Source organism: Lactuca serriola, chromosome 2, assembly GCF_051521515.1.
Source record: "Lactuca serriola cultivar US96UC23 chromosome 2, Lser_US96UC23_V15, whole genome shotgun sequence".
NCBI lineage: Eukaryota > Viridiplantae > Streptophyta > Magnoliopsida > Asterales > Asteraceae > Lactuca > Lactuca serriola.
Genome location: NC_136409.1, coordinates 178,979,798 through 179,005,132, shown reverse-complemented (window position 1 = coordinate 179,005,132; position 25,335 = coordinate 178,979,798). Strand labels below are relative to the sequence as shown.

Below are 25,335 nucleotides of genomic sequence, written 5' to 3'. Positions count from 1 at the left end.
CCCCCAACTCCAAATCATGCGTCGGGTAGTTCGCCTCGTGAGGCTTGAGCTGCCTCGAAGCGTAGGCAATGACATGCCCCCTCTGCATTAGTACCGCGCCCAACCCAGAAATGGACGCATCACAATAAACCACAAAATCCTCTACGCCCTCTGGCAGGGCTAAGATTGGCGCCTCGCACAATCTCTGTCTCAGCGTCTCAAATGCAGCCTGCTGCTCGGGTCCCCACCGAAAGACCACGACTTTCTTCGTCAGCCGCGTCAGGGGCACGACTATCTTGGAGAAATCCTGAATAAATCTCCGATAGTAGCCTGCCAATCCCAGGAAACTCCAAATCTCAGATGGAGACTTCGGAACCTCCCATCTCATCACGGCCTCGACCTTGGCCGGATCGACCAGAATCCCGTTCTGGTTGACGAGGTGTCCAAGAAATTGCACCTCGCGCAACCAGAACTCACACTTGGAGAACTTGGCATACAATCTCTCCCTCCTCAGGGTCTCCAACACCTCCCTCGGGTGTTCCTCATGCTCCTCCTGAGTCTTGGAATATACCAAGATGTCATCGATAAAGACTATCACAGACCGATCCAACATCGGTCTGCACACGCGGTTCATGAGGTCCATGAACGCGACAGGAGCATTGGTGAGCCCAAACGACATCACCACAAACTCATAGTGGCCATAGCGCGTCCGAAATGCTGTCTTCTGCGCATCCTCCTCCCTGACCCTCATCTGATGATAACCCGAACACAAGTCAATCTTGGAGAACCAAGATGCTCCCTGAAGCTGATCAAAGAGGTCATCAATCCTCGGGAGTGGGTAACGGTTCTTCACCGTTACCTTGTTCAGCTCCCGGTAATCTATACACATCCGATGTGACCCATCCTTCTTTTTCATAAATAGTATCGGGGCTCCCCAAGGCGAACTGCTCGGACGAATGAATCCCTTGTCTAGCAGCTCCTGCAGTTGCGTAGACAACTCCTGCATCTCGGGAGGAGCCAACCGATACGGTGCTTTGGCTATCGGAGCCGCACCGGGGATAAGGTCAATCCTGAACTCCACCTGTCGCTCCAGAGGTATCCCAGGTAGCTCCTCCGGGAAGACATCTGCAAAATCTCGAACCACCGGAACCTCGCTCACTGTCGCCTTGCCCGCCTCCCGGGTATCCATCACATACGCGACATATCCTGTGCATCCCTGCTGAAGATAGCGCCTAGCCCTCGCTGCTGAACATACAATGGGTCCACACTGAGGCCTCTCACCATGAATCACTAACTCTCCCCCGCTTGGGGTCCTGACCCGCACTAGCTGCTGCGCGCAATCTATCACCGCCCTATTAGGGCTCAACCAATCCATGCCAATGATCACCTTGTTCCCGCGCAACGGAATGGGAACCAAGTCTACCAAGTAACGCTCCTCAAACAAACGCAGCACGCAATCTCGAAATACCATCGATGCTCGCACCGATCGATCATCAGCAATCTCTACCTCTAAAGGGCAATCTAATTCGCCCGAAGTCTCATGAAACTTCTTGCTAAGCGCAAGAGAAACAAACGATCGGGATGCACCCGAGTCGAACAATACCTGAACTGGGATGCCGTTCACATGGAACGATCCTAATGCATACATATACATACGGAGCACATATCAATATCACAACATCATAAAATAAAAATAGAGGGAAAGAATCATACCCGTCACCACATCGGGTGCGGCGCGTGCCTCCTCGGTAGTCAACTGGAATGCTCGGCTCCTCACCACCGGAGCCTCTACCTTGCCCTGCCGGCCATCTGTGATCCGCAGGGTCGCTGGAGCTGGCGCCTTTACCGGCGCTGAAACTGTCAACTGGGGGCAATTGGCCTTCTTGTGGCCCCTCTGGTTACATTGAAAACACAACAACTTTGATGTCTGAATGACTGCTGCCGGAGCAGTGCAATCCCTGCTGATGTGCCCAGGCTTGCCGTACTTGTAGCAGCCTGACGATCCCATCCTGCACGCCCCCTCGTGCGGCCTGCCGCATTTCCTGCAGCGGCTCGGTCCTGATTGGCCTTTCGGCCTACCATCTGATCCCTTGGGCTTCTTCCCCGAAGCCCCTTCTGCCTGTCCCTCCTCTAATTTCCGTTTCCGGATGTGCTCCAAATCTATCTCCCTCTCCCGCGCCCTGGAAATCATAGAGTCCAAGGTAGGGCAAGCAGAAAAGCTAACATGCTCCCTGATGTCAGCTCGTAGCATATCGTGATAACGAGTCCTCCTCATATCCTCGTCACCAGCATACTGGGGCACCAACAAAGCCCTCTCCCGGAACTTGGCGGTGATCTCCGCCACAGTCTCCGTCGTCTGTCTCATATCCAGAAACTCCCTGGCCAGCTGCTGAAGCTCGACAGCCGGTGCAAACTCTGCCCTGAACCTGGTCACGAAGTCCGACCAGGTCATAGCCTCGATAACTGAGGATCCCAACGAGTCACCCACTGACTCCCACCAATCCCGGGCTCGGTCCTGTAAACACCCTGCTGCATACCTCACCTTCGACCCCTCGGGGCAGAAGCTAGTCAACTGGGCAGACTCGATGTCTGCAATCCATCGCCTGGCAGCAATGGGGTCTTTCACCCCATGGAAATCCGGCGCACCACTGCCCCGAAAGTCCTTGAAGGACAGTGTGCGAGATCCTGACTGGCTAGATGCCAAATCACTCCTAAATGCCCGCAGGCGATCCTCCATCAACTCCATGATCCCTTCCTTGATCGACCCAAAGAGGATGGGGGTCGACTCAAGGGTGCCCCTGGTGATCTCTGACGCGATGAACTCGCGTAGTCCCTCATCTAACGGCTCGGAACTTGATCCCGAACCTGATCCCTCTCCTGAACCGCCATCTACCGGCCTCGATCGAAGTACCACCATTCTGCAATACATCACAACAATAATTAGAGATACTGATACTTCCTGAGGGATCACAACTACTTACAAGTTCCCTGGTCTTGTCTTGGCCTTCCTTGGTTCGGGTACGGATCCTCTGCTTTTAGTAGTACGGGCCCATACTACCTTCCACATCTATCCGTACCTTCTTCAAGGACTGCCTCGACTCCACCAGATCCCTTTCCCTATTGCTGATCACTACTATACTCATCCCAGGATCGCTCTAGGAAATCTCCGACTCTACTCGATCCAGTCCTCAGCTGCTGCAAACCTCCTCGTAATGCCAATTAGCCATCACCTAAATACCATCACATGCGACGAGACTCAGATAATCCTTCGAGTACCCGACTCGTCCCTACAACGGTTGGACTCAAACAAGAGCTGCGCAGTAGGATCAAGTCCGTCACTCTAAGATTATTCAACTCTGATCGCATGTGACGTGACGTATTCGTCTAATGGCTAATTCCCATTATTCGGAGTCCCACATAGCACAAAGCAAGCAGCATCCAGACAAGGGAAACAACCTCAAGCAACTCCGCTCTCATGGAGGGAAACTGAACTAGCACACAGTGCTAACTCACACTATCGGGCACAACCCTAACAGGCTACCCTATTGCTGTCTACTTGATACTAGCATGCAATTCTCATACAGCTGGAACACATAAAGCAGGCACATAAGGCATCACTCCTAGATCCTTAGTCCTATTCTAGCACGCTGTTCTACAAAAACTGATAAACATAACATAAACTTATATGAGTACTTTGGGGAATACTTACTTGAGCTCGGTCGGTCGCGCACATCACACACTTCGTTCTTTCTTAAACTCTTTTCTCAATTTTTTAGGAAACATATTCTTTTAGAAATTCTTTTAATCCCTCGATTTGAGTTCAGACACCCCCGAAGGTGAGTCCGAATCCCTCAAACCAGGGCTCTGATACCAACTTGTAACGACCCAAATTTCACGTCCAAAAATTTCGTTTTAAAAACATTACTTTAGAAAATATTAATAGTTAAAAACATTGTTTGATCAAACCATAACAAAACGTAAACCATGTCTAAAAGTCAAATCATACAACCATCAAAATATCAGAGTATAAATCCCAGAGAATCTCGTAAGTGCGGAAGACAGTGTGTGTGCATGATGTGCCGCTACCGCGCCGGCTCCTTCCCCTTCGACGAAGAGGTACCTGAAACCAAAACTGCAAACTGTAAGAACAAAGCTTAGTGAGTTCCCCCATCGTACCACATACCCTACAAACAAATAACACGCATACTGCCAGGCTATTCTGGGGTGCCTGACTACCCGGTACGACCATTCTGGGGTGCCGACTACCCGTGTCAAGCCATTCTGAGGTGCCGACTACCCATGTCAAGCCATTCTGGGGTGCTGACTACCCATGTCAAGCCATTCTGGGGTGCTGACTACCCATCGGTCCTAACAACCGACCTGCGGGGACTAGTCCCCTCCTACTACCACTATCGCAAATAACATAACAGGCCAGCATGCAACCATATCATCACGTACTGTCAGACGTTTCTGGGGTGTCTAACTACCCTCCGGTCCTAACAACCGAACTCTACTATTATCACATATAACATATCATGCTAGCATATAACATATCAGATAGTAGCAACCTAGATGATATCACAAAGACAATCATCTAACATACGACTCCTACTGGTGGGCCGACATTGTGGTCGTAGACCCACCGCTACTGGAAGGTAACTCACCCCGAAGTAGCTGCTGATCTGAGCGGGAACTGACTGTCTACTATTGCTGCTGCTGCTCCGGAAATCCTCCGGCTGCAATTCCCACAACATACTCAATCAAACACTGCTAACTGTCCTTTGGGTAAAATGACCATTTTACCCCTGATCATGACCTAAGTCAAAATCAGAGTCAACTTTCAGTTGACCCGACTCGCCGAGTTGGCTTTCCAACTCGCCGAGTCCCTACCTAAACGTTTGCCCTGAATCCCGTTCCTACTCGTCGAGTTAGGCGACGACTCGACGAGTTCTCCTTCTTAACAGATACTCAAGTCCTTCATCCTACTCGCCGAGTTGTATGAACAACTTATCGAGTTCATCTTCATCCGATGAACACTTATGCTAAGACTCGCCGAGTTGTATGAACAACTCGCCGAGTCTGTTCTTGATCTAAGGAGATTGCCTTGAACTCGCCGAGTCAGGGCATTGACTCGCCGAGTACCTCCATAGATGAGTTCAGATTCCGACTCACTGAGTCACACCCCGTGACTCACTGCTCACTCGACACTACGAAACGGGGACAAACTCGGAGACTCGCGAACAGACTCGCCGAGTCGTTGCCATGCACCCACTGAATACACAGATTTGCTCGATTCCAGTCCATGCCATTCACAGATCTGGGCTTCTAGGACACGAATCACACGTAAAGTTTCCAACTTTACGTGTAGATATTCACCAATATGGATTTTAGGGTTCAAAATGCCTCAAAAGGGTAGCTCTAGGGTGAACAAGCAACATGGGTCCATAAAGCTAACAGATCTGAGCTCCTGGAGCTCAATCTTGCCTAGATCTAGAAGCCAATCGACTTATTACGAAATATTATGCACATACAAGCTTGGGGGATGGCTCAAGAATGTCTTAAATAAAGCCTTAAGCATAGAAACAGGGGAAAATGGGATATACCTCAATGGAACTGCTGAAATAACATAATGATGCTTGGATGGCTTCCCTTCTTCTGGATCTACTTCCCTTCTTCTTCAAAACCTTCAAGAGCACACAACAAATGCTTCAACTCTTCAAAGAACAAGCTTAAACGAGGGTTGGGAGCTTTGGGGGGGGGGGGAATGGGGGCTGGCCTGGGGCGGATGTGTTGCTTAAATAGGGTGCAAACCCCTGAAACTTAGGGTTTCATCCAACAGCTGTGACTCGCCGAGTCCAGGATATGGACTCACCGAGTCGACAACTTAAACGTGTCCCGGGTCCTGCATCTACTCGGCGAGTCGGACCTGTGACTCGCCGAGTCCAAGGCTAAAAGAAGAGAAATACTCAAATAAGATTTACGTACCAGGAACCAGGTGCTACAACAACATCCAAAGGGATTTCTTATACTCAAAACTTGTTAAAACTCTTTTAAATCTTTTATAAACTTCTTTTATATTAAATCATATTTGTCTATCTATTTACGTATAAGTATGCTTTAACAAACTTAGGACTATTGCTAGATACCTTGACTCCTATTCCTTGTTTGGTTGTGGGCTTGGGGTAGGATGACTAGTCTGAATGTCGGTGAAATCATAGTTATACTTATTAAATACATATATGAATATTAAACCCATTTTTAAGGATTATAATTAACTTAGTTACTTATGTGAGTAATTGAGTCTTTCCTACAATCAGTAACATTTCAAACAATCATTCTAGTAAACTATAATAGGTATAGTTTAGAGGATTTATACTTACTACTTCTAGATCAGTGAAACTTACATGAGTCAGTTCATACATGAGTCGGTTCATACATACTATAACAAGAACAGGAAGGAACATACATACTATAACTAGAATAGGAAGGAGCATACATGCTATAACTAGAATAGGAAGGAACATATATACTATAACAAGAACAAGATAACAATAATGCGAGACACTACTGTAACGACCCAATTTTCACATCCAAAAATTTTTGTTTAAAAACGTTTCATTGTAAAATATTAATAACTAAAAACATCGTTTGAACAACCATAACATAAAATGAACCGTGTCTGAAAACCAAGACATACAACTAATCAGAATATCAGAGTATCGATCCCAGAGAAACTCATAATGCAGAAACCGGAGAGTGTGTGTCTGTGACATGCTGCTACCGCGCCAGCTCCTTTCCCCTAGCTGAGGAGGTACCTGAAACCAAAACTGAAAACTGTAAGCACAAAGCTTAGTGAGTTCCCCCATAATACCCCATACCATGCATACACATAATCAACCAATGTTCAGCTATGAGTTACGGGCCTTGCCCACACTCGGGAAGATACGGGCTCTGCCCACGCTTCGCTAGCCGGGAGATACGGGACTCGCCCACACTTGTGAAGATACGGGCCCTGCCCACACTTCGCCATCTGGGAGATACGGGCCTAGCCCACACTCCAATCCTCGGAGAGATACGGGCCTTGCCCACACTCAACCGCTAACCCATAATATACAAGTATCACACAGACAACAAGTATAAGCAACTCTATCATACTAACGCATATATCGTACTTAACTACAACAGAGATACGGGCTTGGCCCACACTCTAGTACTAGCATCTCGTCTACACGGGTCGGCCTTGGTGCCTTAGACCCGTTCCTACTGGAAAGGAAACTCACCTCGAAATAGTTGCTGGTCTGTGTGGGAACTGATCACCTACTACTGCTGCTGCTGCTGCTCCGGAAACCCTCCGGCTGCAATTCCCACAATATATTCAATCAACACCTTGCTCACCGACTTTTGGGTAAAAATGACCATTTTACCCCTGACCTTGCCCTAAGTCAAAGTCAGAGTCAACTTTCAGTTGACCCGACTCGCCGAGTTGGCCTCCCAACTCGCCGAGTCCCTACTCAAGCGACTGTCCTGAATCCCGATCCTACCCGTCGAGTTAGGCGACGACTCGACGGGTTCGCCTTCATGACCAATATTCAAGTCCTTCATCCTACTCGCCGAGTTGTATGAACAACTCGTCGAGTTCATCTTCATCCGAAGAACACTCATGCTAAGACTCGCCGAGTTGTATGAACAACTCGTCGAGTTCATCTTCATCCGAAGAACACTCATGCTAAGACTCGCCGAGTTGTATGAACAAATCGTCGAGTCTGTTCTTGATCTAAGGAGATTGCCTTGAACTCGCCGAGTCAGGGCATTGACTCGCCGAGTACCTCCATAGATGGGTTAAGCTTCCGACTCATTGAGTCGCACCCTGTGACTCACCGCTCACTCGACACTATGAAAAGGGGACAAACTCGAAGACTCGCGAGCAGACTTGCCGAGTCACATGAACGACTCGCCGAGTCGTTGCCATGCGCTCCTAAAATATACCGATTTGCTCGATTCCAGTCCATGCCATTCATAGATCTGGACTTCTAGGACACGAATCACACGTAAAGTTTCCAACTTTACGTGTGGATATTCACCAATATGGATTTTAGGGCTCAAAATGTCTCAAAAGGGTAGATCTAGGGCTAACAAGCAACATGGGGCCAAAAAGCTAACAGATCTGAGCTCCTGGAGCTCAATCTTGCCTAGATCCAAAGGCCAAACATCTTATTACGACATATAATGCACATACAAACTTGGGGATTTGACCAAGAAAGACCCAAATGAAGTACTAAACATAGAATCATGGGGAAAACGGGTTATACCTCAAAGGAATTGCTGGAAGAACACAATAATGGCCTGGATGGCTTCCTTTCTTATGGATCTACTTCCTTCCTCCTTCAAAGCCTTCAAAAGCACACAACAAAACCTCAATCTTCAAAGAACAAGCACAAACGAGGGTTGGGGAGCTCTGGGGAGAGAATGGGGGCTGGCCTGGGGCAGATAAGTTGCTTAAATAGGGTGCAAACCCCTAAAACTTAGGGTTTCATCCAACAGCTGTGACTCGCCGAGTCCAGGATATGGACTCGTTGAGTCGACAACTTAAACGCGTCCCGGGTCCCGCATCCACTCGGCGAGTCGGACCTATGACTCGCCGAGTCCAAGGCTAAAAGAAAGGAAATACATCAAATAAGATTTACATACCAGGAACCGGGTGCTACAACTACTTCTTGGCATAACAATATACTTGTTGTGTCACGTTTTGTAACCAGAGTCTCCTGGATGGAGAGCGTGAGTTTGTGTATAAATTTATACGAGATTGACCATCCTACACCTTGCTGCTAGGTACAGTGGGACCTGTAGGTCTACAGGTGACAAATGTCATACCATTTCAACGTATTTTGATCGTCATGGTTTATACTAGTCAATCAAGCATGGTTATAACCTCATCACATTTTACCTTAATTTAACTTATTGGTTTTAAGGTAGTTACAGTTAGTACTTCAGTAGTTATTTTATTTAATACTACTGCACATCTTCATTTTTCCCATTACATTCATATAGTGATATTCTCACATCGAGTAATGCAAACTATTTTCTAGTAAAGATAGTCATAAACTTGGGAAAACATACATTCTTACGAAAGAACAAACATGCAGAACAATCGAGTCTTGGTAGAAGACTACTTTTCATTTTAGTAGAAAATATAGGATTTTCTGGAAAGATACAAACCTTTTTACTACATATACAAACATATGCATCAAAACTAATACAAACAATTGACACAAAAATACGTATGAACTCACCAGCTTTAATGCTGATCTACTCTTTCAAAATAACTTGTATTCTCAGGTCACCAGTAGACAGGTACCGATGACCAGCTTTTGAGAAGACGGAGCATATTCAAGACTCGTCTTTATTTTGATTACATATTTTTGGTGTCTTACAAACTTTATACAAAACACACTTGTATTAACTATATTATTAATGCAATGGATGATGTTGTTGCTTGTTTTACTATTATGCATTGTTATGATGCTGTACATGACGTCCTCTGCCCTCGAACGTTTCCGTTGTTCCGGTTTGGGGGTATGACATGTACAACTATGATGCATACACCAAGCAACTACAATAATGATGTTAATTTCATATAAGAAAGAACCCTAGGCTATCAAGCATCATATAATCAGACAATTATATCATGAAATTCCTAAAGATCCCTAACCTATCACTAGCATGCTATTCTAACATCTCACAATATCAAATAACAATGTGGTAATTTGGGGTCTACTTACTGGCTCCGACTGATCGTACACATCACATCCTTTCTTGATTTTTTGGAAACAATTGTGAAAATTATTTTTAAAACCTTTTCATTTCCTTAGTTTGAGACTATATTCACATAAGTGTTCCTCCAATCCACTCAAACCAAGGCCCTGATACTAACTTATAACATCCCAAAAATTTCAACAAATTAAAACCTTTCAAAACAACCCATTTACTAATAAAAGTGTTTATATAATTATTGTTTCCAAAACACTATTTAAAATCAGAGTCTCCCAAGATCCGATCAGTAGTAAAACCAAGGAAGTGTACAATCATGCCTTCGCCTCAACACTGTCCTCTGAAGAACCTGAAACCATAAACTAAATCTATATGCCCAAAGCTTAGTGAGTTTCCCCAAAGTCCCAACACACAAACAAAAAACATATACAAATAATAGCATGTCGGGTCCAATCAACCATCGAGTTGGAATACCCCCAGGCCCAATCAACCATCTGGTTGGAATGCCAATATACTATGGGTCCAGTCAACCATCACGTTGGAATACCCTAGGCCTAATCAACCATCAGGATGAAATGCCAATATACTATGGGTCTAGTCAACCATTGTTGGGTTGGAATGCTAATATACAATAGGTCCTGTCATCCTCAGGATGGAATACCCTCGCGCCCATTCAACCATCGGGTTAGAATGCCCCCGACCTGTTGGCTCATGCACAAAGCAGTAAAGCCTCAACCACCATCCAGGTATGTGCACATATACATAACAGATAACATATAATCAGCCAACAGACGAACAGGTAGATCTATCGATCACTAAACATAACAACATCCTATATACCAGAATACCAATCAAACAGATCACTACAACATGATAACATACTATCACATAACATAATATCATATCCAAAGGGCTGGTCTTGGTGCCTTCGACCTGCAAGTACAGTGAGGAAAACTCACCTCAATCCGCTGATAATCAAATAACTTCTCTGACCGCTGAACTGAATAACCTCGCACCAACTAACAATAAATACAATCTTAATCAATAATTAACCCAATAACCCAAAATCCGATGCCCACTCCATAAACCAACATCCTAAAGGGTAAAAGACCATTATACACTTTTCTTACTTGTTACATAACCAAAGCCCATCCCAAAGGCATAAAAATCCCAAAACCCAAAATGGCAATCCAAAACCCAAATCAAAAGCAACAAAAGCCCATTATGCCCCAATAACCCGATTGGGCCCCAAAACCGTCATGGACCTACTTCCAAGAAAACCCTAAGTCCATCTATGGCCTAAAGTCAGAAGTCCAATGACCCAACAAGGCTCAAATCTCAAAAATCCCAAAATGGTAAACTGGGGAGTACGATCCGCACACCAGAATGGTATGCCCAACGTACTCACCCTCAAAGCACATAGTACAAACGATTGATGCACAAAACCTTCATTACGTTGAGCGTACTTCCTATGTACGCCCAACGTACTCACTAGGGACGAAAATATATATATTAAGCTCTTAATGGTTAAGCGAATGACTTCCAAACTCATATATGACCCTAATGAGATGTCTTAACATGTAAAGTTGGCAACTTTACTCCTTTGCATGGCTTAATGGCACCAGAATCCTTAATAACATCCATAATAAACATCCAACTCATGTATGGTCCAAGATAAATCACCAAGATGACATTTTTATGAATAAGGGACCTCCCAAAAGCCAAGATCCATCATTCTAAGCTCTTAGAGTAGCTTATAATCACAAGGATGACTCTAAGGGCCAAAATGAACCCAAAATACACCTTAGACTAGATCTAACACCTAGATTCATCAAGATAAAACTTTATACCTCAAAAGGGTAGATCAAGATGCAACAAGCCTGGATCTAAAAGCTTCAAGCAATCCCACACTTCTCCAAAAAGTTCATTCTTCTTCTATGAACACCAAAAAGCGTGAAGTACCACCAAAAGCTTAAAAACCACTCAAATGGGGGCTAGTGTTTCGTTTCTAGGGTTTAGAGGGATGGAGGCTAAAACTAATAGGGTTTGGTAGTGAGTTAAGGAGCTTAAATAGGGTCCAAGATCCTAAATTAGGGTTTGGATCTGACTGGAGTACGTCTAACGTACTTCTGGTACACCCAACGTACTCCATAAGGCATGCACGATCAAATTGCTTAGTACGCTCATCATACACCAATGTACGCCCCGCGTACTGGCCTCAATACTAGTATGCCATGCGTACACATATGTATGCCCCGCAGACTTCATACATTTTCGTTTCGAAAAAAATTAGGCACCATAGATGATCTTGTAACCACTATTTAAATATTGTAAGAACATAAATGATAAAGCAGAAAAAAGTAAGTGATATACATGAGTTTTTATTTTTATTTTCGGCAGCACCAAGCAATATTCATAATGGAGGGGTACATTTGGTCCGATTGAATTGACATTTAGTGGTATGTTCCTAACTCATGGATCAATAACCTAGACGGTGGTGAATATTGGATTTGTAACATGTTTGGACTTTGGTGCACTTCTTTCGCTCTCGTAAACGGACAACAATTCTGTCCAAAATAAAAAAGTAACCCAAAAGTGATAATTAGATGGGCCGAAGTAACAGCCCATGTAATTTAATAAAAAATTTAAGGCCCTGAAATCTAATTTTTTTTTCTTAAGTCTACGTATACGCACACAACATGAATTAAAAATAGGCATAGGCCCACAATCAAATGAGTTTTTAAACAACAATAAAGGGACATGTATCAATTTATTTGGAGGGTTACACACTTTTTTTTATAGGGAGGACCGGAGGGATGAGAAAAGAAGGATATGAGAAGGATTTGAAAAGAAGGATATACAAAGATCCAAGTATAAAAAAAGTGTGTACCCCTCCACATGTCTATATTGGTTTATTTATGAATTAAAAAAAGTCAAAAGATCGATTCTTTCGCTGATATTACTTTTTAATCATACAAGTGCAAATATGATTTAAATTTTTATTGATTCTAACACCTATCTTAGTATCATTGTGGTTCTAACTTGTAAACTAATCTTTGATTATTGTATTGGATTTTTTTTTCTAAAATTTGGGGAAAAAAGTCTAGATTTTATTTTATTTTTCTTTTGTTTTTGAACTGCATTTATTAAAGGAAAAACATCTAAAAACCATCACTAATTGATTTTGTTGGAAACATTCGAAAGTGACACATTGGTAAAAATATATGTCGGTAATTTGTTGGAAACAGTTAAGATTGAAATCCAGGTCTCTGTCGAAACGTCACATAAATGTTTATGTTGGAATTGCGTTGATAATTACTTACTGATGGAATTTTCTATCGGTAAATTGTTAAAGGACCTGTTAGATATATTTATGTATGTTAGAATTCTGCCAGTAATAGACGTTTTCAACACATTATTTGGCCATCGAAATTCCACCATTTTCATAATAGTGTATAGTTTGTTCTAAAAATCTAAATATTTGAAGCAAATAGCTAAACCCCAACTATTCCATTAAACAATTCAGATTAATATGACGATTGACAAACCCTAAGTATAATTAACTGATATACAAACAAAAACAACTTCAACCCACTTCAATCATTGTTTGAGTTGAGATGGTCAAACTTTGAGTTTTGCTTGCTTTTGTCAATTAAGGGAAATAATAGGGAACTATTTCCCATAAAAATGAAATAAAAAAGGTGGATAGTAGTTCAAAATAATCTGAATCAAAATTAAAAAAATATGACCACTAAAGTCTTTTATATAAGAAAAAGGTCTTCAATGCATCCATGCATGTACCAAATATATTAAGAGGAAACTACTTGTATATTAAAAAAGTCATTTTCCTATAAAACAGTGACATCAATATGGTATTCATAACTAAAGTGTTCTCTATGATGGTACTTATATTACTTATATTAGTAAAAAGTTAAAAAATAAATACTAAAAATATGAATTCAAACTAAATTTGTATTATATTAATTAGGATTTTGAAAGACATTTGAGGAAAAAATAGGTTCCATAATTAGAGTATCTATTATACTTCTACTTCGTTTTTCATCTACGTCATCGCCACATTAATCACTCTCTTCCTCCATCTTTAGAAATTAGAATCATGCATGTTATATATCTATCTTTTAATGCACAATGAAAAAGACTTTGATGCAGCATCTCCAAGAGAAAAAAGAAATGGGCAAATGGTAGTAGGGGAAAAAAGATGGAGGGCAATATTTATATATCCTTTCAACTAAATTGATACAGTATATAATTTTATTATAAAAAATAAAAATAAAATAAAACAAGTGGGTTTTACCAACTCTTGGTTTCCAAAATGGTTGGCGAAGTCCACATCAGCAACGAAAGCTCAAGTCTCACCAACCCCACCAACAAGACCACAACCGCACCACTCCACCACCTTCCGATACTCCATGCCCACTCCCTATATAATCTCATAAGCCCCATCCTTCCATTTCAAACCCACCATTAATAATCACTCTCCATTTCATACTCACAAACCAGAGATTCCTCATAAGTCATAATGGCCGCCACCGGAGAAACTCAGCCTGCAAAACACCAAGAAGTTGGCCACAAAAGCCTCCTTCAAAGCGATGCACTTTACCAATACATTCTTGAAACCAGTGTTTACCCGAGAGAGCCAGAATCCATGAAAGAGCTTCGTGAGGTCACTGCTAAACATCCTTGGTAAGTCATAATCAAGTGCATGCATTTCCTAATGTTATAACATATTATGAGTACGTAACAGGATTACCATTGTGGGTGCTTTTCGTTGTCTAATCTGTTTTACTTGTACTACTAAATGCAGGAATCTTATGACGACATCTGCTGACGAAGGACAGTTTTTGAACTTACTTCTTAAGCTCATAAACGCTAAGAACACGATGGAGATCGGTGTTTACACTGGTTATTCCCTTCTTTCTACTGCGCTTGCTCTACCAGAAGATGGAAAGATATTGGCTTTGGACATAAATCGTGAAAATTACGAAATTGGCCTTCCGATTATTGAGAAAGCCGGTGTTGCTCACAAGATTGACTTTAGAGAAGGCCCTGCGCTTCCTCTTCTTGACCAAATGATAGAAGATGCAAAATTCCATGGATCATTTGACTTCATTTTTGTGGATGCCGATAAAGACAACTACCTTAACTACCACAAAAGGTTAATCGATCTTGTTAAAATTGGGGGAGTGATTGGCTACGATAACACCCTTTGGAATGGGTCTTTGGTGGCACCTGCAGATGCCCCACTTCGGAAGTATGTTAGATATTACAGAGACTTCGTGTTAGAGCTCAACAAAGCCCTTGCTGCTGATCCAAGAGTAGAGATCTGTCAGCTTCCTGTGGGTGATGGAATCACTCTATGTCGCCGAATAAGCTAATCACACATCAACATCACAGATCATCCGAAATAAATATACTTTTTAATTATGTTTCATAACGTCAAAACTTGTAAATGAATCATATGTTTTACTGAATTACTTCCTTATTGTAATGCGACAATTTGCATTGTTGTTTTTAATTGCATATATAATCATGTTTTCAGATAAACATTTTAATTGTATAATCTAAATGTTATTGTATATTTCTATGTCATATTCAGTATATGTTATACATCTGTAGACAACAAAAGTTCATCACGTAAAAGCTATTTTTATTTTTTATTTTTAAATGGAGTTAGCGGGCCTTTAAACATGATGAAAATTTCTAGATTTTTTTTTAAAAAAAAAAGTCATGATTTTATTTTATCAATTTAAACACTCCTTACACTTTTGACATAGTGACAAACATGATAAAAAACTATTTTTTACATACATGGCGGCAACATCTTCGATTCCGACTAACTTCTTCCTCAGGGGGATGGAGGTTAATCTGATTGCTATGAACTACAGAACTAGACTGAAGGCTGCAATTGATAGACTGGTTCACGTTGTGGGGCTGATGAAGATAGGACAAATGTACCATACAAGAGGAAGGAAAGTGTTACTCGAGAATCAAAGTTGGGTCCTCAAGGAGGATCATCAGGACATGTTCCTTTAAGTTCTCAAATTCACTCGATTTATATTCAAATTTCCCATTTCCGTTGAATCCAATGAAAAATGACTGCTATGTGGTAGGATTGGAAAGACATTTGACATGTTTATTGCAATAAAGATGTCAAGGATATGCAAATAATTTGGTTTTGTTCGTTAGACAGGGGTGCATGACTTGGATAAAGAATTTTTTGACACATCATTTGGGTTTCACAAATTGTTTGCATCTACTCCTCTATTTTCTAGGGTCATAAGTGAGTGGAAAACAAAACCTAATGAGGTGAGGATGTCATATCTGATGCATACAATGGAATAGACAAACATTCATAGTGGTTCCTATGCTAATGTTGTCAAAGGAGTAAATGGTAATGATTATGAGAAGGTTTAAGAGGGATCGAGTGTTGTGGTTGATCTAAACTTTAACTAATTCTGGCGGAAACATGCAAAGGTGACATATATCGGTAAGGACATTCGTTCGTAGTCCGTGATTGTCCGTTGGAAACAGTTAAAAGCTGAAATCCATCTACATTCCATTGGAAAGGCCACGTAAATTCTGTCCAAATGCTCCGGTGAGGGTAAAGGAGGTTGGTACAACCTCAGTCTCCGATGCTTACATCCACCAATTACACCGTGTGGGCAATGCGTATGAAAGTTGTCCTGCGTATCCATAAAGCCTGGACTGTGATTGATCCAGGAACCGAGGTTAATGAAGAGAAAGATTGTCTCGCTGTGGGTCTACTGTACCAAGCCCTACCAGAAAACCTCATAATGCAAATCGGAGATCAGGATTCAACCAAGAAGTTGTGGGAAGCGATTAGAACACGTAATATGGGCGCTGATAGAGTCAAAGAAGCAAGATTACAAACCTTAATGTCGGAATTCGATCGATTGAAATCAGAGACAATCGACAGCTTTGCTGGAAAGCTGTCTGGAATCGCATCAAAATCAGCGGCTTTGGGAGAATCGATTGAGGAATCCAAGTTAGTCAAGAAATTTCTGAAATCGGTGCCAAGGAACTTCATCCATATTGTCGCTTCCTTGGAACAAGTACTTGACTTGAAGACAATCGGGTTCGAAGATGTTGTGGGACGACTCAAGGCGTACGAAGAGAGGATAAAAGAAGAAGAGGACGACGGAGGAGAAGGTCACGCGAGGGTGATGCTCACGAAATCAGCGTCGTCTGGCAGTGGTGGGTCTTCTGGATTTCATGGAGGAATGACAGGGAAGGCAAAGGGAAAAGGCTTGTCAAGTGGAACTATTCATGGAGCAACCGGGTCGAATGGTGGATCAAGTGGATCAGGCCCAAATATGTTTAAATCAAAACAGGCACAAGATGGGGAGCCCAATTCTAATTGCAAAAATTGTAATTGTTGTTGTCACAAGAATCGGAAAAATAAGGAAAAAGACCGATCTAAGGTAATTTGTTTTCGGTGTGACAAATCGGGTCATTTTGCTTCTGAATGTCCGGAACGACTCCAAAAATTACAAGAAGGTGATTTTTCGGAACGTGATGACATCGATGAATCCGTTTTTTAAATATGGATTTGGTTGAAGAATTCTCTAGAAGGACTTAGAGATTCGGGGGTGATTGTTGGAATCCTAAGTCGAGTAGGACTTGAAGACCAAGTAATAGCAACCTAGTTTTTAGGAAATTATAAACAAGTAGGTTTCTAGTTTTCTAATTGTAATCTAATTACAAGTCGGTAGTTAGGAGTATATATACACATGGTTTTAGGTCGAGTTATGATCATTGGAAAACATTGTAATATCGTGAGTTTTGAGAGAGTTTCTCATATAATCAAAGAGTTATTTTGATTAAAACAATCGTGTTTACATATTCAAATCTTTAAAGAACCCATCTGAGATATTTAGTCACAATTACATATGAAATTTTTTGTTGTCACAAATATTTAACCACACCTTAGTTTATGATATAGTTATCTATTTATTTATTGGGCTTTGTTGGAATATTTTTGGAAAGCGTTTTGAATATATTACTAACATAATTGAATTTCGAAATCTAATCATAATTCTAATAGCACTACTAGAAAAAAATGATTTTAATGACAAACAATTAAACAAATTATAACATATATCATTGTTATGACAGACAAAAAGTCCGTCCTAAATGATATGTCATCTATTATTGATATTTCTGATTTACGATAGAAATAGTTGTTCGTCATAAAATTATGTTATTGATATATGTAAGTTGTAACTATAGGAATAAACCTCTACAGAGACGAAATCTATAGGGACGAGAAATGTTGTCGCTATATAGGACACTATGGGGTCAACATGTCGTCGCTATAGGGTTGACAAATTAAGTTTGACTTTGGAAGCTAAAACGACGATAAATCATCTCTATTGGTTGAGCGGGAACGGAAAAATGTTTTGCGGTATCCGAAAATTTGTAGGGATGACATATTGTCCCAAAAATTAATAAATTTAAATATATATTTTTTTAATGTATTTATCTGGAAAACACCGCACAAAATCATTTTGTAGAAAACTATAGGGACGATAAGTCGTCTATATAGGGTTTAGCTGAAGTGAAAACAAGAGAAAACTCTCTTTTTCCCATTAGTCAAACGACAATCAATCATTTCTTGTTTCTTTCTCACCCGAGCTCTCATGTAAATTCGTCGGCACCAACATGTTGACCAGGTAACGCGGTCGCTTCTTCCTTTGTCTACTCCTTCAACCTTTCACTCCGACATTTTCCTTCTAGCTCCGATTGATTCAGTTTTCTGAATATCTCATCATCAATTGGAGGTCGCCAACACCCTCCCACTTCAGGTGAACGGTGGTTTTATGCTTCCGACGTTCTACCCTTGTTCAACATGTAGAACGGTGGTTTGGCTGTGTTTATGTACTGTGAAATTTGATCTATGATTTTTGTACTATGAAAGTTTATCAATCAAATTTTTTTGATTTGGATATGTTTTTTCATAAATATTTTGTCTAAACGTGTTTGAAACTTTTTGAAACTTTAAGGCTATGTTTAGGGTTATCGATTTCTATACATAGAAGCTGTGAGGTTCTTGGTTGCGTATGATTTTGTTACCCTGGATAGTATTTATGCTAATTACTGTCTAATTTTAATTGTTAAACTTGAAAGTTATTCTGTTTCAAACATGTTAATGTGGATATATAAGCTTTTATATTTTGTCCCTTTTTTTTTTTGTCTAAAATTGAATTAGAATGTTATAAAAAGTAATGCAATACAAGTAGGCCAATTGATCTGTATATATAAACTATGAAATAGAAGTAGAATGTTTGAAACTTTGTGAAACTTTAGGGTTGTGTACATACAAGCTATGAAGTTCTTGGTTGTTTATGATTTTTTTTGATGTGGATAATACTTATGCTATTAACTATTTGATTTTGTTAAACTAGAAAATTATTGTGTTTAAAGCATGTTAATGTGGATTTTCTAGTTTTGTATAGTTTGAGCAGGGATTTTTTTAGCCGTTATGCTGCCAAATTTTAGTAAAATTAACTAATAAATGTTAATTGTACGGTAAAATTAACTAATAAATGTTAATTGTACGGTAAAATTATGGAAGAGTGTAGGAAAATGTTTGAAGATGTTGGTGGTGATAATTCATTGGTTGATCAGACACACTGCCTCACGTGTTCACTTGGAGAAAAAAGCTGTCATATAAGAGATGTTGGAAGAAAAGTGAAAAATATAACACCATATTACGTGCCAAGTATATCAACCAATTGACTCAACAATTTATTGAACAAATGCAACAAATGTTTATATCTCAAAATTCAAATGTCCAACCACCACAATTTCAATTTACTTTTGATCCTTCCTGACTACAAGTTCCAAACAATCATGTTATCAACGAAGAAGATGACGAAAGTGGAGAATATGAAAATAAAGAAGGTTAATGTGAAAAATAGGAATGTAGTTCTAGTGGATCTGATCATTAGGTTGTTTGTGTTGGTTTGGTTTGTGTGAAACATCTAAACAATTTCAAATTAGGTTGTTTGTTTTTGGTAAGCCGAGCATGTAAAATATTCTAGAACTTTGGATTGTATGGTATTTTGAATGTTTTAGATTTAAGTTTACTATATTCGATTATATTTTATATGAAAATTTTATTGTATATAATTTTTTTTAGGAATTTAACAATTCATTGGGGTATGGTAAATGTAACATCCATAAAAATCATGTCAAATTTAAACTTCTTCAACCAATTAAAACCATTAATTATTACAAAGTGTTTTCAAAATAGTTTAATGTTAGAGCATCCTAGAAATAAAAATCATAAAATGTGAGGAGTTGTACGATCACGCCTTCGCCTTCCTGCGATCATCCGAAGTACCTGAAACCAAAACTGAAACTGTAAGCCCGAAGCTTAGTGAGTTCCCCCAAAATACCCATACACACAACAATATACATATAATCACAAACAACATACTATGGGTCCGGTCAACCATCGGGTTGGAATTCCCCAGGCCCTCAACCATCAGGTTGAAATGCCAACATACTATGGGTCTAGTCATCCTCGAGATGGAATACCCCAGGCCCACAACCATCGGGTTGGAATGCTCACATACTACGAGTCCAATCATCCTCAGGATGGAATACTTATGGCCCGCAACCATCTGGTTGGAATGCCCAGGTTTGTTGGCTCTCGCACAAAGCATATAAGCCTCAACCACCAATCAAACATATGCACATATATTAGATAATCACATAACATTCTATAGACAAACAAACCGATCTAACAGATCATAACAACATAATAACATCCTATCTACCAAGATACTAATCCAACAGATCATAACAACATAATACCATCCTATCTACCAGGATACTGATCTAATAGATCATGCTATCATAACATATCAGGATAACAATCTAAAAGGGTCGGCCTTGATGCCTTAGACCCTTGAGTATAGTGAGGAAAACTCACCTCACAACTGTCGAACTGTAGTGATAAGGTCAAACTCTCGAATCACAGCCGCGAACTCCACCACCTATATTCACCGTAGAACCACTTCCATAAATTCCCAATTTACTAAAATACTCCTAGAAGTCAAACTGGTCAACCCTTGGTCAAAGTCAAAGTCAACGGTCAAGGTCAACAGTCCATGTTGACCAACTCGTCGAGTGTAGTTTACTGACTCGTTGAGTCATCCCATAACTCGAGAAACCGTGAAAACCCTAGTTGACTTGCCGAGTTTCCAGACAACTCGTCGAGTCCATGCGTGTCCAAAAGTCGGGAAAACCCTAACTGACTCGTCGATTCGTCTTACTGACTCGCTGAGTTCATGCAAAAACTAACCATTGTCAATCTTCATCGGACTCGCCGAGTCATCTATGCGACTCGTCGAGCTCATGCAGTCCATTTCTTATCCAAATGTTTTTAAGCCACCCCAAAGCTCCATAATGCAGATCTAACCTCCTAGGGCGTGGTTTCTCCGTAAAGTTGCAAACTTTATGTGCATGCATGGTCCTAAATGCCAAAACCAAGCTAAGGGAAAGGTTTAACTCAAGGGGATATGCCCAATCTTGCTAAATCAGATAACTTTATGGCTATAAGGATCAAGAGGAGTCCAGATATGAAGTTAATGCCTAATACACGAAATGACTCCCAAAAATGCTAAAGATGACCCTAAACCTAAACCTGAAAAGATCTAGCCAAATATAAGCTAAGGTAACGACTTGTTACCTTCAAAATGATGCCAAGATTAAGTATAATTAGATCTACAAGGTCCTCTTTGCTCCAAGCTTCTTATACTTTACACCTTCTTCACAAAATGCACCAAAATCACTCTTTAAGCCTCACAAACACTCAAGAACAAGGTTAATAGCAATTAGGGTTTATTCTGGCCGTTAAGAGGTGATAAGGGACTGGAGGTAAGGACTTAATGTCCTTTAAATAGGGTGAAAACACTAAAAATTAGAGTTTCATCTCCCAGCTCCTACTCGCCGAATCTGGGTCCTCCGATTCGTTGAGTAGATCCAATAATCCACGCGGGTTAACCTGCCTCTACACGACGAGTTGGGGGCGACCAACTCGTCGAGTAAGTCCATAAACATGTATATAATGCTTTAAAACTTATACCTGAGAGTCGGGGTGTTAAAATAATTTTTTTTTGTAAAACCGCAATACCTATAGGGGCGACTTAATGTCACTATAGGTTTACTTATGACGACAATATGTTGTTGCTATAGGGGTAACTATAACGATAATATGTCGTCGCTATATTGGTAACTACGACGACAATATACCATCTCTATAGGTCTTTCTATAGTGACACTTTATCGTCTCCATAGGTTTGGCTATAGCAGCGAAGGCTATGGAGATGGCAATACGACCTAAAGCGACAAATCTTTGGCGACAATGTCTATTGTGACGACATGTCGCTGCTGAGGTCAATAGCGACGTACACTTTGTAGCCATGATTTTAGTCGTCCCCATAGGTCGTTAATCTTGTAGTTATACCGTGTTCATCGTTACAAAACGAAAACATAAATAGACGATTGAATTAGGATTCCATTTCTCTCTCGCATTCTGAGTTCCGTCTCCCTTCTCCACCACCTACTTCGGTAACCACCATTGTCGCTGGTGACGACATGCTGCTCCAATGTCACCATGTGTGATTGATGGCCGATTCAATATATTCAAGTAAATAATTTAGTTCAATACTAATAGTCAACAAACCATAAATATATTGAATTGAAAAAAAATCAAACCCACCTCAATCATTGTTTGAGTTGAGATGGTCAAACTTTCGAGTTTTGCATGCTTTTGTCAACTAAGGGAAATAATAGGGAAACTATTTTCTTAAAAGAAAATAAAAAAGGGTCGACAATAGTTAAAATAATCTGAACCAACATTTATTAAAATTATAAAACAATAAAGCAAGTGGTTTTACCAACTCTTGGTTTCCACTATGGTTGGCCATGTCCACATCTGCAACGGAAGCTCAAGTCTCAGCATTCACCAACCCTACCAACATGACAACACCGGCACCACCCCTCCACCTTCCGATACTCCATGTCCACTCCCTATATATTCCCATACACCCTTTTCTTCCATTTCAACTTCATTTCAACCTACCATTAATCACACTCCATTTCATACTCACACACCAGAGATTCCCCACAATGGCCGCCACCGGAGAAACTCAGCCTGGAAAACACCAAGAAGTTGGCCACAAGAGTCTCCTTCAAAGCGATGCACTTTACCAATACATTCTTGAAACCAGTGTTTACCCGAGAGAGCCAGAATCCATGAAAGAGCTACGTGAGGTCACTGCTAAACATCCTTGGTAAGTCATAATTAAGTGCATGCATTGCCTAATCTTATAACCCTAAAAGCATTTCTAATTCCTTTAACTTGTAATATAAATGCAGGAACCTCATGACTACGTCTGCTGATGAAGGACAGTTCTTGAACTTACTTCTCAAGCTCATAAATGCTAAGAACACAATGGAGATTGGTGTTTACACCGGCTATTCTCTTCTTTCTACTGCCCTTGCTCTACCAGAAGATGGGAAGATATTGGCCTTGGATATAAATCGTGAAAATTACGAAATTGGCCTTCCCATTATCCAAAAAGCCGGTGTTGCTCACAAGATTGACTTTAGAGAAGGCCCTGCTCTTCCTCTTCTTGACCAAATGGTAGAAGACGTAAGTACTTACAAGCTTGGTTTACGAGACATTTATATTGTTATTTTCTATTTTCTGCAAATAAAATTTAACATTAATTTGTAATCTATTTTCTGCAGGTAAAATTTCATGGATCGTTTGACTTCATTTTTGTGGATGCCGATAAAGACAACTACCTTAACTACCACAAAAGGTTAATCGATCTTGTTAAAATTGGGGGAGTGATTGGCTACGATAATACCCTTTGGAATGGGTCATTGGTGGCACCCGCAGATGCCCCACTTCGGAAGTATGTTAGGTATTACAGAGACTTCGTGTTAGAGCTCAATAAAGCCTTGGCTGTTGATCCAAGAGTGGAGATCTGCCAGCTTCCCGTCGGTGATGGAATCACTCTTTGTCGTCGTATAAGCTAATTAATCACACATCATGCACAGATCTACGGAAATAAACAATATTTAATTATGTTTCAGATCGTCAACACTTGTAAATGAATCATATGTTTGATTTATCACTTCCTTTTTGTATTGCCACAATTTGCATTGTTGTTTTTAATTGCATATATATTCTTCAGAACATTTTAATTGTGTAATCATAATGCTAGATTTCTATATCATATGCTGATATATCTCTCGATTAACAAAATTTCATTACGTAAAAGCTATTTAAAAAAAAAACGGAATTAATTGGTGGGCCTTTTAATAAACATGATGAAAATCTTAAAAAAAAAAATAAAGAAAAAATCAAATGTCATGATTTTATGTATCAGTCAAGCTTTTATTACAGTTTTGACAAACCGACAAACATGATAAAATAGATGGACTTGTAAGTACCCTAACTACTTAATATAATATAACATGTTTGACATTATAGTACGAGATAATCGGTCTGACTTGGATAGTATCGGACCAAAAACTGAAAAACTGGGAATCAATTTAGTGTTGAGAACATGATCGACTGTCTTGGTCCCAGTTCCAACCAAGAATTAAATAATCGGAAACCACTTTAACAGAAAATAAAAAATCGAAAATCAGACCGAATACCATGTTCCAATTCCTCCCGGACAAATTGTCATCTCTACGTATCTAAACATCAAAATGAATATCCATCAAGATAATTGGCATTACATTAGATAAATTTAAAAAAAAATTAGGATGTAACAAACAAAATTTTAAATATACCATTGCATCATTCAGATTTAAATCGAATGTTACCACTTGTTATATCCTCATTAGGCATTGTAGAAGGATCAACACTAGTCCATAATATTGTTATTTACCAACCTTTGCATATAGACTAGAAAATGGCTAATCGATGGAGATTATCCCAACTAAGTGATACCTTGTATTTCTCAACAGTGCTCACCGGAACCTAAATATACAACAAGCAACACAAGCTTTCTCATAGTGAAAAAGAGTAAACCACATCCTCTGAATGACGCACATCAAACCTACCCCAATTTTCATCACGTGGGGCTAAACCGTAGAGCACTAACGACAATTTGGACGCACAAAGTTTGAAATGAAAGTGGGTCATTTTTCGTTTGAAATGACATCGCCGAAAAGGATTGAGTTCAGATGTTTGTGAGGCTTGTGGATATTGATTAGAGATGATAACCATATACTTAGAGAGTTCTCGGTAAATAAAGGAGTCCTAAGTTAGTTTTCCAAAATCATTTAATGGTGTAGAGACTTTTACATCAAACACCGGCTGAAAATTTTATAAACATGAAAGGAGTCCCTAATCTCTTCTTTTCTTGTTGTGTAAAGGGTTTCCGATAAGTGTAAGATCCACCGAAAATTTTATAAAGATTGGAGGAAGGTGGGGAGATGGGCTTATAACAAAACGTGGCCACTTCAGTTCCAAGAACATGGTTGCATGGATGGTGTGTGTGAAGACTAAAA

At 40.4% G+C, this 25,335-nt stretch overlaps 3 protein-coding genes across 3 annotated transcripts; all 3 read left to right on the top strand.

Moving 5' to 3' along the window:
- The first annotated feature begins 14,206 nt into the window (after nucleotides 1-14,206).
- Nucleotides 14,207-15,328, top strand: LOC145087532 (caffeoyl-CoA O-methyltransferase-like). Its single transcript, XM_079025501.1, has 2 exons — nucleotides 14,207-14,451; nucleotides 14,573-15,328. Exons 1-2 carry the CDS (start codon nucleotides 14,288-14,290, stop codon nucleotides 15,141-15,143), a joined length of 735 nt encoding a protein of 244 aa, XP_078881627.1. The 5' UTR covers nucleotides 14,207-14,287; the 3' UTR covers nucleotides 15,144-15,328.
- Nucleotides 15,329-16,400: 1,072 nt separating this feature from the next.
- On the top strand, nucleotides 16,401-17,330 carry LOC145089822 (uncharacterized). The gene has a single exon (XM_079028214.1). It carries the CDS (start codon nucleotides 16,401-16,403, stop codon nucleotides 17,328-17,330), a length of 930 nt encoding a protein of 309 aa, XP_078884340.1.
- Nucleotides 17,331-22,788: 5,458 nt separating this feature from the next.
- Nucleotides 22,789-23,991, top strand: LOC145087531 (caffeoyl-CoA O-methyltransferase-like). The gene is made up of 3 exons (XM_079025500.1): nucleotides 22,789-23,093; nucleotides 23,179-23,455; nucleotides 23,554-23,991. The coding sequence occupies exons 1-3, from the start codon at nucleotides 22,930-22,932 to the stop codon at nucleotides 23,845-23,847; spliced, it is 735 nt and encodes a 244-aa protein (XP_078881626.1). The 5' UTR covers nucleotides 22,789-22,929; the 3' UTR covers nucleotides 23,848-23,991.
- The last annotated feature ends 1,344 nt before the right edge of the window (nucleotides 23,992-25,335 follow it).